The 14,664-nt window shown below is 41.7% G+C and overlaps 1 protein-coding gene across 5 annotated transcripts in view; it reads right to left on the bottom strand.

Annotated features, from left to right (window-relative positions):
- The window catches only part of Lsm14a (LSM14A mRNA processing body assembly factor), a 40,041-nt gene that overhangs the window by 19,158 nt on the left and 6,219 nt on the right, over positions 1-14,664 (bottom strand). For all 5 annotated transcript variants that reach the window (XM_090322241.1, XM_090322245.1, XM_090322242.1 and 2 more), the window contains exons 2-3: positions 4,392-4,555; positions 1,236-1,365 (exon numbers count right to left, since the gene is read on the bottom strand). In XM_090322241.1, the coding sequence (XP_090178367.1) occupies positions 1,236-1,365; positions 4,392-4,555 (294 nt within the window). The remainder of the gene's footprint in view (positions 1-1,235; positions 1,366-4,391; positions 4,556-14,664) is intronic.

Genomic DNA, 14,664 nt, shown 5'->3' on the forward strand with positions numbered 1-14,664 from the left:
CATGCTCAGGCTGGCTCTGATCCATGAACATCAGGTGTCAGCCTCCTGAGTTGCTAGGATTGGCGTGAGCCACTGGTGTCTGGCTTCTTCTTTTTTTTTGCCAGCCTTGGAGTTTGAACTCAGTGCCTGGGTTTGTCCCTATGCTTCTTTCGCTCAAAGTTAGCACTCTACCAATTCGAGCACAGCACCACTTCCGGCTTCTTCTGTGTAAGTAGGAACGAAACCCAGGGCTTCATGCGTGCTAGGTAAGCACTCTACTACTAAGCCATATTCCCAGCCCTTCACTCTTTCCTCTTAAGGATTGTGCCCACACAAACAAAATTAGGTCATATAAGGGGCCGGGAGTTTGGCCTAGTGGTTAAAGTGCTTGCCTAGCATGCATGAAGACCCGGGTTCGATTCCTCGGTACCACATACGTAGAAAAAAGCCAGAAGTGGTGCTGAGGCTCAAGTGGTAGAGCTCTAGCCTTGAGAATGTCCAAGGACAGTGCTCAGGCCCTGAGCTCAAGCCCAGGACTGGCAAAAAAAAAAAAAAAAAAAATTAGGTCATATAAGCCACAGAATCCCTAGAAGGGCCTCATTCCCTGCTCTACCCAGCCAGGTCAATCTTCTCTAAGTTTCTACAGTAGTAGTCATTTTTGGTCTTTCCTCTATCTTGTGTGTGGGAATGCACACAGACATTCCCAGTCCAGTACCAGTACTGGGACTTGAACTTATGGCTTTTCTTACTCAAGGATGGTGTTCTTGAGTCACCTTAACTTCTGTTTTTTCTGGTTAGAGTCTCAGACTTTTCTGACTGAGCAGGCTTCGAAGTTTCTCAGACCTCGGTATCCTGAGCTCCTCCAGCTAGGACCAGAATCCATTAAAAAAAAAAAAAAAAATCTCATCTTAAGTAGACATGTCTTAAAAGAACACTAAATGAAATCTGTTAACTGGACACATCTAAGGACAATAGGTGCTTATTCTGAAAAAATGATCTCCATGAAACTAGTTATTACTCAGACGCCAAAATAAAAGCTTTTCAGGGCTGTAGGCCTGGCCAAAGTGATGGAACAAATGTCAAGCAGGTTCTAGGCGCTGAGTAAACTCAGCCCCCAATTACAAATTCTTACAAAATCTTAGTAACTCATGTTCTTAACACTATCAAATGAAGTTACAAAAGGAGTATCAGGCAACATTTCCAACAGTTTGTGGTAAAGGAAGAACAAACAAACAAAAAGAAAAAGTACCACATACCAACTCCAACTGCACCAAACTGCTGCCCGACTAATGTACTTGGGCTGAACTGACTGTATGTAGGCATCCTGCCAAACGGTCCATAGGAACTCACTGACTGGAATGAAGATGATGAGGACCCTAGTGAGGACTGAAAGAAAACCACAGGTTAGTTTTCTAAGCTCTAAGAAGAATATATACACATATATACATGATAGAAATCAGAAGCTTTAAACTTAGCTTATAGTAATATGCATTTAAGGTAACAGTTTAAAAAATCTGATTCAGTATTTTCTATATATGTACCAGTTTCAGACAATGTGATCTATAAGTCCTTCTTCTTTGTTAAAATCATAAGTCATTCTCTGAGCTTAGTTTCATAATAAACTTACAAGAAAAGTCACATTCAGAGTTGGAAATATGACTTAGTGGTAGAGTGCTTGCCTATTAGCCCAAGCACCTAATTCAAGCTGCAGGACTGGCAAAAAATAAAACGAATTACACTTTTTTGGGTTTTTCTTTTTTTTGGCCAACCTTGGGCTTGAGCTCAGGGCCTGAGCACTGTCCTTGGACTTTCTCAAGGCTAGAGCTCTACCACTTGAGTCTCAGAACCATTTCTGGCTTTTTTCTATGTATGTGGTACCGAGTGCATGCTAGGCAAGCACTCTACCACTAGGCCAAACTCCTGGCCCCACGAATTACACTTTTACATTAAGCTGAGGAGCATTTTAAATCAACTGTGATCTCCATTGCCCTGCCCTGCCCTGCGTGTTGGCGGCAGCATACAGCAGACTGGGCAGAAACAAAAGAGGAAGGAAATAAAGTCTGACTAGCGCAGCCCCGCCTCTCTCTTGTACCTCCCTGCCCCCAGCTCCTCTCCCTTTCTGCTTTCTCTCACATTCTCCCCATTCCCCCCAAATTTCTGCTTTATCTCAAAATAAAGCAATGCAATCATTTGACTCTGGACTGAAATCTTTCAAATGTGAGAGGGGAAAAAAAAACAAAACACCTTCCCTCCTTGTAGTTAATTCCTTTCAAACAAAGATACATGGATGCCAGTTTGGCCCAGTGATAAGAGTGCTCACCTAGCATTCACTAAGACCTGGGTTTGATTCGTTGGTACCACAAATGTAGAAAAGACCAGAAGTGGTGCTATGGCTCAAGTGGTAGAGCTCTGGCCTTGAAAAGGCCCAAGGACAGTGCCCAGGTCAAGTTCAGTCACTAGGACTGGCAATAAAAATAATTAATAAATAAAACAAAGATATGGAAAAGACTTTTCTTTTTTTAAAGTTTTTAATGATTCTGTCATCTTTACCTTGTGTAGGGTGTATTCAAGAGTACCTCTTAGGCAGGGCTAGGGAAAGGATACATAACTCAAGGGAAAGAGTGAAAAAGTATAACAGTAGAGATTACTGGACATTGATGAAAGTGAACTATGGAACTCATCAGTAGAAATGGAAAAAAGGGACTAGGGGAGAAAATGACTCGTGCAATTGTCGGTACATAACAATTCCTCGGTACATAACCCTTAGAATAATGAAGCAAATAATTAAAAAGAACCACAGGGAGCTGGATACAGTGGTTCACACCTGTAATCCTAGCTACTCAGGAGGCTGAGATCTGAGGATTGTGGTTCAAAGCCAGCCTGGGCACTAAAAAGTTTGTAAGACTCTTATTTCCAATTAACTGCCAGAAAATCAGAAGTGAGGCTGTGGCTCAAGGGGTAGGGTAGTAGCCTTGAGCTGAAGAGCTCAGGGACAGCGCCCAGGCCCAGAGTTAAAGTCCCACAATTGACCAAGAAAAAAAAAAAAAAAACCAACAGCAACAACAAAAAAAACCAAACCAGGGGGTGGGGGGAGGGAAATGAGGACAAAAACATAAGAAGAGGTATCAATGTGTGAGAAGTAATGCACCTACTACCTGACAAATGTAACTGTAACCCCTCTATACATTATCCTGACAATAAAAATAAAATAAATAATTAGATACCAAATATTGGGGGTGGGGAGAAAAACACAGGAGGCCAGGAGTTTGGCCTAGTGGCAGAGTACTGGCTTAGAATGCACTAAAACCCGGGGTTGATTCCTTGATACTATATAAAAAGCCAGAAGTGGTGCTATGGCTCAAGTGGTAGAGCTCTAGTTTTAAGAAAGCCCGAGGACAGTGGTCAGGCCCTGAGTTCAAGCCTCAGGACTGGCAAAAATGAATGAATGAATGAATGAATAAATAAATAAATACAAATATCGCAACAGTATCTTTTAATTCATAATTTACAATGGTTTGTATGTCAGATACTTCTATTTGATAGGCAAATTCTCAATTCTGAGAATGAATACTTAGGGCCATTTTTAATTTAGGAAACTTAAGACCTCATTTATACTAAAAACTTTTATGTATGTACTATTATATATAACTTTCTATCATTTACTATATGATTTAGCCTTTCCCCCCCATTAAACCTAATAACTCTAATTAACAGTAGCTATTATGTCTATAATTTGTAATATGAGCCATTATCTGAATGAACAGCAGAGTGGCATGGACCCTAAGTTCTGTAAATAACAGTTCCATCTCAATCCCCACACTTGTAAAAGTGAGAAAAGTTATTGTATCTGGTTCCAAGGGTATTCTGAGGATAGACACATACAGTACAATGCCTATGCTTTTATTTTTTATTTATTTTTATTTATTTTTTTGGCCAGTCCTGGGCTTGAGCTCAGGGCCTGAGCACTGTCCTTGGACTTTCTCAAGGCTAAAGCTCTACCACTTGAGCCTCAGCACCATTTCTGGCTTTTTTCTACGTATGTGGTACCGAGGAATCGAACCCGGGTCTTCATGAATGCTAGGCAAGCACTTTAACCACTAGGCCAAACTCCCAGCCCTGCCTATGCTTTTAATAGGTGCTTCTTACAGTTATTGCTCAATAAATGTCAGTAACTTCTGTAACAATCTTGTTGAAATTAGAAAACGCTTTAAATAAAAATAGAATGATTCACCTTATATGGTTCTAATTTATAATCCAAAAAGAAACACCCAATGAGAACATTAAGGTATTTTAGATATCCAGGGAACTTGGAAATGGTAAGCTGCAGGTTTGCTCAATTGGGAGAGGCAAAAGCCAATACTAAGCCATGGTGTGAAGTTCACTGCACCCTAAGACCAATCTATTATTGTTACCTGAACAATGGCTGGGTCCTGAGGCAAAGAACATTGCGGTTTTGGTGGCTCACAGACAGTGAGGTCTTTAATATCACTCCCACGAAATATGATGTATTCAAAGACTTCATCTCGAGGTGGTATTGGACGATCTGTTGGCCTATCTTCTGTACCAAAGGATCGAACTGGTGAGAAAACAAGAGAACATAAGCTGTGTCTACTGTTCATTCAAGTAGGCCCTAACAATTGCACTCCAAGTATTAAGTAGTACTCATTGATAGTAAAATATAGGAATCTCAAAGACATTTTGCCTGGCTGGCTTTTTTTTCTTTTTTTTGCCAGTCCTGGGCTTAAGCTCAGGGCCTGAGCACTGTCCTTGGACTTTCTCAAGGCTAGAGCTCTACCACTTGAGCCTCAGCACCACTTCCAGTTTTTTTCTGTTTGTGGTATCTAGGAATTGAACCCGGGCCTTCATGCATGCTAGGCAAGCACTCTACCACTAGGCCAAGCTCCCGGCCCTGGCTGGCTTTAAATCGCCACCATTCCAGGTCTCAGACTTCTGATTAGCTAGAATTACAGTAATAAGCCAATGGTGCCTGGCATAAATGTATGCACTTTATAGTAAAAGGCTATGCTCCTCCTAAAACTTTATTCGTACATTTAGTGGTTGTGGTAAGTTATTAGAAATATTCTTTTTTTTTTTTTTTTTTTTTTTGCCAGTCCTGGGACTTGGACTTGGCCTGAACACTGTCCTTGAGCTTTCCTTAAGGCTTTACTACTTGAGCCAATGCACCACTTCCGGCTTTTTCTGTGTATGTGGTACCAAGGAATCAAACCCAGGGCTCCATGCATGCTAGACAAGCACTCTACCACTAGGCCACGCTCCCAGCCCTAGAAATATCCTTTGTTGAATCACTCATTCTTCTTTTTTTCTTTTCTTTTTTTTTTGGTGGGTCATGGGGCTTGAACTCTGGGCCTGAGTGTTGTCCCTGAGTTCTTCAGCTCAAGGCTACCACCCTACCCCATTTCCCACATCCCCTTTTCTAGTAGATTAATTGGAGATAACAGTCGCAAGGATTTTTTGCTGGGCATGGTGGCTCTCACCTGTAATCCTAACTACTCGGGGCTGAGATCTGAGGATCAAGGTTCAAAGTCAGCTGGGGCACAAAAGGACCTGAGACTGTTATCTCCAATTAACCTCTAGAAAACAGCAAGTGGGGCTTGGCTGAAGAGTAGGGCAGTAGCTTTGAGTTGAAGAGCTCAGGGACAATGTTCAGGCCCAGGGGTAGGGCAGTAGCCTTGAGCTGAAGACCTCAGGGACAGTGCCCAGACTGAGTTCAAGCCCCATGACCTACCAAAAAAAAAAAAAAAAAAAAAAGCCTCAGGTTCTTCAGTACCCGGGTTGGCTTTGAACTGCAATCCTCAGATCTCAGCCTCCTGAGTAAGATTACAGGCTTCAGCCACGAGGCCTGGCTCACTCATTCATTTCTAATATCCTCAATTAGTAAAATAAAATCACAAAGGTGCAATACCCAAACACCTCTTTATGTGTGTAAATATATATATTATATATAATACACACACACACACAACATGGGCTTCACGCATGCTAGGCAAGCACTCTACCACTAAGCCACCTTCCCAGCCTATTTCATTTATTTTTAACATCTTCATTCAGTCAAATAAAAATTTGTCCACCTATGTCATACATCTTGGTTGGAGAGGGGTGGCAACTATTTTTCATAGTCCACAAAACCAGAGTTTGAGCTTTGAGACAGAGAAGACAAGAAGGTGGCAGGTAACATTCACCTTGTAAGCCTAAGTCCTCAAGAAGCTGAGCCGAGCAACTGTCAGCTCTTCAGACAAATGGGGCAGCCTAAAATGCCCTACTTACCTAAAATAGCTGCCATATAATTAAATCTCATTATTTAAACATGGAAGACAGTATTATTCAAAGTTAAACTGTGGACCACCTGCACCAGGCAGGGTAAGCTGACTACAAAATGTCCACTGGGGGCAGGGTCCAGCAATTTGAATTTGAACCTGTTTTCTGAGTGTGTGTGTGTCCCTCCCCCTCTTCCTCTATCTTCCCCCAAACCCCACCTTGCCAGTCCTAGGGCTTGAAATCAGGGCTTGGGCACTGTCCCTGAGCTTCTTTTACTCAAAGCTAGCACTCTACCACTTGAGCCATGGCACCACTTCTGGCTTTTTCTGTGTATATGGTACTGAAGAACTGTACCCAGGGCTTCATACATGCTAGGCAAGCACTCTACCACTAAGCCAATTTCCCAGACCTCTTGAGTCTCTTCAGGTCTCAAGTTCATTGTCTCAAGAGACTTACGAAAATGTTTATCTCTCATAAAGATTGATTTATATACACTCTAAATTTATAAAGCATACTTTAATCTTGAAGGATTTCCAGGAAGTGTAATTCTTACAGCTCTGAAGAGGACATTGCAGAATGTGATCAAAAGAGCCAAAGTCAGCTGCAGACACTGAAGGATCCAATGAAAGGAAGGAGGCATGGCAAGTGCAGGAAAGTAGAAGACTGTGATCATCCTGCTATACCAGTTTCAATGTGAATTAGTGCATATGCAGTTGGTGAAGGAATTCTGGAATACAGAAATTGGCTCACCCATTATTTTCACACATGCAGGCAACTGCAGGTAAATACAGCAAGCCACAATGTGGTATCTCTTCTTTCCTTTTCCTTTGCCAGGACCAAGGTTTGAACTCGAGGTTTCATGCTTGCTAGGTGGGCCTTTTACCACTGGAATTATTGCCCTACTCCTTTTTTTGTATGTTCCTTGGACTTAAATTCAGGGCCTGGACACTGCCCCTGAGCTTTACACTCTACTACTTAGTGCCACAAATCCACGTCCAGCTTTTTGGTAATTAAAATTTAAAAGATGAATCTCATGGATTTTCCTGCTTGGGCTGGCTTCTAACCATGATCCATACCAGGAAGGGAGTTCAAAGCCCAGGTCCAACACACATACAACACACAACTCAAGTGGTAAAGTGCCTGCCTACAAGCAAGAAACTATGAGTTCAAAACTTAGTGCCACCAGAAGTAGACCTGTGGCTCAAGTGGTAAAGCACTAGCCTTGAGTAAAAAAACTCAGGGGCAGTGCCCATGCCGTGAGTTCAAGCCTTAGGACCAGCACTAAATCAATCAATCAATCCAAGTTAAACTACCTGTAGTTACTACTATTATCAATGTGACAAGAGCTAAATATGAAACCCTTGCTATCTTATTGTACATAGGTTCTCCTTCTCTCCCTCCAATCTGTAGTGGCACTGAGGACTAAGCCTATAGCCTTGAAGCATGCTAGACAAGTGCTCTCCCCTAAGTCTAGCCCTTAGCTCTTCTCTTTGTATTTTGTTTTTGAGACAGATCTCAAGGGGGCAGACCTTACCTGACACCCTCCTGGCCTCTACCTCCCTCTAGTATTACAAGCAGGCGCCGCCACTGAGCCTGGCTAAAGATAAAATTTCACTAACCTTATTTATTCCTTCCACTATCACTTTCTCTAGACTTACATTGTTCTACTTCTGATATGCAAATTCATGGCTCATCTTACCCTACTAGAAAATGAACAGATAGTTTTTGCCACTTGACTTCAGACTATCATGTCAGAATTACTGAACGTTCTAGAAACAAAAAACTGTTTCCAAGGCTACGAGTTCTTTTTTTTTTTTTCCCCAAGGCTACGAGTTCTAATGCTCCACTAAATAGGGCAACTAAAAGAATCGGCTGGAGGATCCCTGGTGTTTCTAAGTAGTGACTTTGTGAATGCTGAGTTTAGATCTCCAAGTTATCCAAGAAATCCATAGGTGACTATGGCTAAATTAACAAGAAGTATATAAGCTGGGCACCAGTGTTTCAGGCCTGTAATTCTAGCTACTCAGGAGGCTGAGACCTGAGGATCCTGGTTCAAAGGCAGCCTAGGCATGAAAGTCCATGAGACTCTTATCTCCAATTAACCACCAGAAAACCAGCAGTGGCGCTGTGGCTCAATTGTAGAGCACTAGCCTTGAGCTCAGGGACAGCAGTACCCAGGCCCCAGAGTTCAAGCTCCACCTCAACCAAAAAAAAAAAAAAAAAAGGAAAAAAAGTACATAAACTATGACAGTGGCCAGTGGCCAAGACCTAGCAGATGACAAAGTAAATTATCTAATAACTTGCCATATTTATATTCTTCCCCCATTTCTGGTTTATTGTTTTTTTTTGGGGGGGGGGTCAGATGTGGGGCTTGAACTCAGGACCTGGGTATTGTCTGAGTCTTTTTGTTCATCGCTGGTGCTCTACCACTTTGAACCACAGTATCACTTCTGATTTTCTGATGCTTAAATGGTAATGAGTCTTTCTTGCCTGGGATAGGTTTGAACCTTGATCCTCAGTTCTCAGCTTCCTGAGATCACAGGCATGAGCAATAAGTGCCTGGCCCCATTGCTGATTTTAAGCAACTGACTTATATAATCATTCTTCCCACTCTTGAAGCCTCCTGGTTTCCAAGAGTGACTGTTCTGATGCTCAAGTACACTATCTAGGTCTTAAGTTCAAGTCCTATGATTGAAAAAAATAAATTAAAAATCTTTTGCATTGTTAGTGAAATCCTTTAGTATTCTCATTGCAAGAACTAGGTATTTTAGGCCAGGAGTTTGGCCTAGTGGTTAAAGTGCTTGCCTAGCATGCATGAAGACCCGGGTTCGATTCCTTGGTACCACATACATAGAAAAAAGCCGGAAGTGGTGCTGAGGCTCAAGTGGTAGAGCTCTAGCTTGAGAAAGTCCAAGGGCACTGCTCAGGCCCTGAGCTCAAGCACAGGATTGGCAAAAAAAAAAAAAAAAAAAAAGAACTAGGTATTTTAATTTTAAAGGGGAAATACAGTTGTGAACATGAGAAAACATTATTTTGGAATTATCCCCAAGACACAGCTACAGACTAATAGGCTAAAAGGCTAAATCATTTGCATTTACTAACTCATTAAGTAAAAATTCACTCATCCCAGGAGCTAACTCTGAAAGAGGCAGGTTGAAGGTGGAGACAAATAATAAACACATATGCAAATATGCAAAGAAGATTAAGCATAAAAGGTTGTGCTAGGAACACAGACCTATGATCAAGATTATAAACTGCTACAGATGGCTGAAACAAACTGTGGACCAGATTATTCCTGAACATACTTAACAGATGGACATCAAAGCCTTTTCAGATTGTCTTTAACGTTTCTTGACATTTACTAGGATCAAAGCCCCTCAAACTCACCCCAAGCTAGAAGTTAGTCTGTGAAATCTCTAATAAGACTATGAAAAAAAAAAAAATCAACCATTTAACAGTACCTCTGTGACTACTAGGTTTTCCACACTGTGTGACCACACAATTTATTATCCAAATAGGAACATTTTCAAGAGGAAAAGGGCTTTAAAAAAAAATAAATACACTAGAACAAACACAAATTATAACAGTCACACCAGGACCTCTGAGCTCTGTAATCCCATATATCAAATGTTAACTGCCCAGGGCTGGGAATGTGGCTTAGTGATAGAGTGCTTGCCTAGTATGCATGAAGCTCTAGGCTAAATTCCTCAATCTGACATAAATAGAAAAAGCCGAAAGTGGCACCGTGGGTAAAGTGGCAGAGTGCTAGAGCCTTGAGCAAAAAGCTCAGGGACAGTGCCCAGACCCTGAGTCCAAGCTCCAGGACTGGCAAAAACCAACAAACAAATGTTAAATGACCAAAACTTTGAAAAGCAGTTTGTTTTCATATAGTTAAATTATAAGTAATATCCAAATTGAAGACCTAAATTATAACATGGAGCACATAAGCCAAATCAATCGGTTCCTAAATTTAAAGATTTATTAAGCAGGGCAGGTTGGCTCACGTCTCTAACCCTACCTACTCTGGAGGCTGAGATCTGAAGATCGAGGTTCAAAGCCAGCCAGAGAACTAAAGTCCATGAGACTCTTTATCTGGAAGTGAGACTCTTTATCTGGAAGTGGTGCTGTGGCTCAAGAGGTAGGGAGGTAGCCTTGAGCTGAAGAGCTCTGAGACAGTGCCCAGGCCCAGAGTTCAAGCCCCATGACCAACAACAACAACAACAAATTGTTAAATACCTTATAACACAAAATCAGTTTCAAGTACCTTACAGATCTAAATGTGAAAAAGCAAAAAAAAAAAAAACAGGTTTGTAAAGATAAAAAGTATCTCTGTGACATTGGGTAGAGAAAGACACCTAAAAAAGAAAACAGTACAGGGCCAGGAGTTTGGACTAATGGTAGAGTGCTTGCCTAGCATGCAACAAAGACCCAGGTTCCTTGGTACCACATATGTAGAAAAAGTTGACTCAAGCCTGTAATCCTAGCTACTCAGGAGGCTGAAATCTAAGGATCACAGCCCAGCACTAAAGAATACTCTTATCTCGGGCCGGGAGTTTGGCCTAGTGGTTAAAGTGCTTGCCTAGCATGCACGGAAGACCCAGGTTTGATTCCTCGGTACCACATACATTGCAAAAAGCTGGAAATGGTGCTGAGGCTCAAGTGGTAGAGCTCTAGCCTTGAGAAAGTCCAAGGACAGTGCTCAGGCCCTGAGCCCAAGCCCAGGACTGGCAAAAAAAAAAAAAAAAAGAATACTCTTATCTCCATTTAACCACTAGAAAATGGGAAGTGGGGCTGTGGCTCTGGGAATAAGTCTTAAGTTGAAGGGCTCAGGGACAAAGTCCAGGCCCAGAATTCAAGCTCCATGACCAGGGGAAAGAAGAAAAAAAAAAAAAAAAAAAAAGTAAAGCTTCATGAACGTATCTACACTTAAATTCAGAACTTTACAAGTAATCATTAAATGGGGCTGGGCACAGTGGTTTATGCCTGTAATCCTACCTACTTAGGAGGCCTGACCTAAAGATCAAGATTCAAAGCCAGCCTGGGCACAAAAAGACCTGAGACTCTAATCTCCAATCAACTTATAGAAAAGGAGAAGTGGGGCTTAGCTTAAGGGCAGAGGGGGGACAACACCCAAGTGGAGTTCAAGCCCTATGATACACACACATACACACACATACACACACATACACATACACACATATACACACATATATACACACACACACAGAAATCATTAAATGGGAAGATCTGCAATACATATATCCAATAAATAATTGTAGGAAAGATGCATTTCAATTGAAAATTGAGCAATAAATTTCAAAGGTATCTCATGAAAGATGAAATCTAAAAAGATAAAAGACCTTTAATTTCACTGGTATTTAATAAAAATGGGGATGAATATCACACTATAGACTTCAGACTCACGTAGAATGATAACCTAGGATCCAAAGTATTATTGTTAGTGTGGAATATAGAACCAAAACTCTTGTACAGATGAACTAAAAAACTAGTAACAACTACTATGAAAAACTGTTTCCCATAACCTAAAAAAGACAGAGGTACACACACATATTCCCTATATTCTTTGTGATTCAAATTCTAACCATATGGCCGAGAGTTTGGCCTAGTGGTAGAGTGCTTGCCTAGCATGCACGAAGACCCAGGTTCGATTCCTCGATACCACATACTTAGAAAAAGCCAGAAGTGATGCTAAGGTTCAAGTGGTAGAGCTCTAGCCTTGAGAAAAATCCAAGGACAGTGCTCAGGCCCTGAGCTTAAGCCCAGGACTGGCAAAAAAAAAAAAAAAAAAAAAAAATTCTAACCATGCAACCTCTAGAAACTAAACATGTACTTAAACCTGCCTGTTCTAGCAGCATTGTTCATAACAGCCAAAATCTGTAAACAATCTCAATCCAAAACCCCAGGAGAGATGAACTCCTGTTATACTCATGCTGGAGCATTATGTAGCAAAAGCCGACAGTAGAAATGAAAATGAGATTTTTTTTTTTGTCAATTGTGGGGCTTGAACTTGACCTGGGTACTGTCCTGGGCCTCTTGTGGTCAAGGCTAGCCCTCTACCAATTGAGCCCATACTGCTACTTTCGGCTTTCTCAAGCAGTTTCTGGGAGATAATGAGTCTCATGGGCTTTCCTGCCTGGGCTAGCTTCACACTTCCACCCTCCGATCTCAGCTAGGATTGCAGAAGCCATGGATTCCCTGCTTTGTTTCTTCTTTTTGTCTGATTTGTTCCTTTATCTGTCTTTGGGAGGGGCAAGGGAGGTAGAAAAATGGAGGTCAAAAAGGGTGAGCATATAAATGCAGCAGTGGGGGGCCGGGAGTTTGGCCTAGTGGTTAAAGTGCTTGCCTAGCATGCATGAAGACCCAGGTTCGATTCCTCGGTACCACATACATAGAAAAAAGCTGGAAGTGGTGCTGAGGCTCAAATGGTAGAGCTCTGGCCTTGAGAAAGTCCAAGGACAGTGCTCAGGCCCTGAACTCAAGCCCAGGACTGGCAAAAAAAAAAAAAAAAAAATGAACTATACAACTTATGGGTGGGGCCAGGCACGGTGGCTCATGCCTGTAATTCTAGTTACTCAGGAGACTGAGATTTGAGGATCAAGGTTCACAGCTAACCGGGCACAAAAGGACCTGAGACTCTTATCTCCAATTAACCTAGAGAAATTGGGAAGTGGGGTTTGGCTCAAGAGTAGGATAGTAGCTTTGAGCTGAAGAGCTCACAGACAACGCCCAGGCAGAGATCAAGCCCCATGACCCACAAAAAAAAAACCAAACTTATGGGTGAGAACAGGAGGGAAAAACTGGGACACAATAAAGGAAAGGGTGACACTGTCCAAAACGAAATATACTACTGGGTCTGGGAATGTGGCTCAGGGGTAGAGTGCTTGCCTAGCATGCATGATTCCCTCAGCACCATGTAAACAAAAAGAAATGTACTCTCCAGGGGCTGGGAATTTGGCCTAGTGGTAGAGTGCTTGCACGAAGACCTGGGCTCCATTCCTTGGTACCACATTATAGAAAAAGCTGGAAGTGGTACTGTGGCTCAAGTGGTATAGTGCTAGTCTTGAGAAAGCCCAAGGACAGTACTCAGGCCCTGAGTTCTGGCAAAAAAAAAAAAAAAAAACACTCTTTACCTAACATATAATTGTAACCCCTCTATACATCATGTTTATATAATAAAAAATTTTAATCTAAAGCAAAATAGTATACAAAATAATTGCACTTATGTAAATTCAAAAATGGCCTTATTATAGGGATATGAACTTACATAGTAAACTACAAAGACTTTAGAAAGGTGGTGATTACAATGGCAGGATAAAGGAGAGGGAGGTTTCTGGGTTGCTGCCAACATGTATAGCCCTAAATGGATGCCATAAGGATCTGCTTTCAAATATTCTTTTTATTTTAGGTATCTTTTTAGAATGTGTAGTTACGGTTCTTTTTTTTGGGGGGGGGAGTGAAGTGGGGGTCATGGAACTCAGCCTAGGGGCTGTCTCTAAGCTCTTTAGCTCAAGGCTACCTCCCTATCCTTGAGCCAAGTCCCACTTCCCATTTTCTCCAGGTTAACTGGAGATAAGAGTCTCAGGTCCTTTTGTGCCCAGGCTGGCTTTGAACCTTGATCCTCAGATCTCAGTCTCCTGAGTAGCTAGGATTATAGGCGTGCGCCATCATGCCATCTTACAGTTCATATTTTATAAGGGGAGGAATGAGCATCATAACCCAGGATATGATAAGGACCCCTGCATTATTCACAATAGCCAAGGGATGAAAACAATCCAGATGCCCCATTACAGATGAATAGATACTAAAAATATGGTACATATATACAATGGAATTCTACATAGCCAACAGACAAGGTAAAATAATGGCATTCACTGGAAAGTGGATGAAACTACAGCAAATCAGGTTGAGTGAAATATGTTGAGACCAAAGGAGCAAAAGGCGCATGGTCTCCTTGATATGTGGATATTATATTCAAACAATATAAGAGTGGTGACTCAATATTCGGGTACTCAAGATCACTGACACGATCTTGGAGATATAACTACATAGACATAAAAATCCATGAAGAGGGGACCGGGAGTTTGGCCTAGTGGTTAAAGTGCTTGCCTAGCATGCATGAAGACCCGGGTTCGATTCCTCGGTACCACATACATAGAAAAAAGCTGGAAGTGGTGCTGAGGCTCAAGTGGTAGAGCTCTAGCCTTGAGAAAGTCCAAGGACAGTGCTCAGGCCCTGAGCTCAAGCCCAGGACTGGCAAAAAAAAAAAAAAAATCAATCCATGAAGGGATTTAACTCTATAGACATGTTATATAGATTGATATGTATCTATGACAAACTCTCAGCTTAATTTTAATTTTGCTTTTAAATTTATGTGCCAGTGATAGCATG

Source organism: Megascapheus bottae, chromosome 31, assembly GCF_031878675.1.
Source record: "Megascapheus bottae isolate mThoBot1 chromosome 31, mThoBot2.hap1, whole genome shotgun sequence".
Classification (NCBI taxonomy): domain Eukaryota; kingdom Metazoa; phylum Chordata; class Mammalia; order Rodentia; family Geomyidae; genus Megascapheus; species Megascapheus bottae.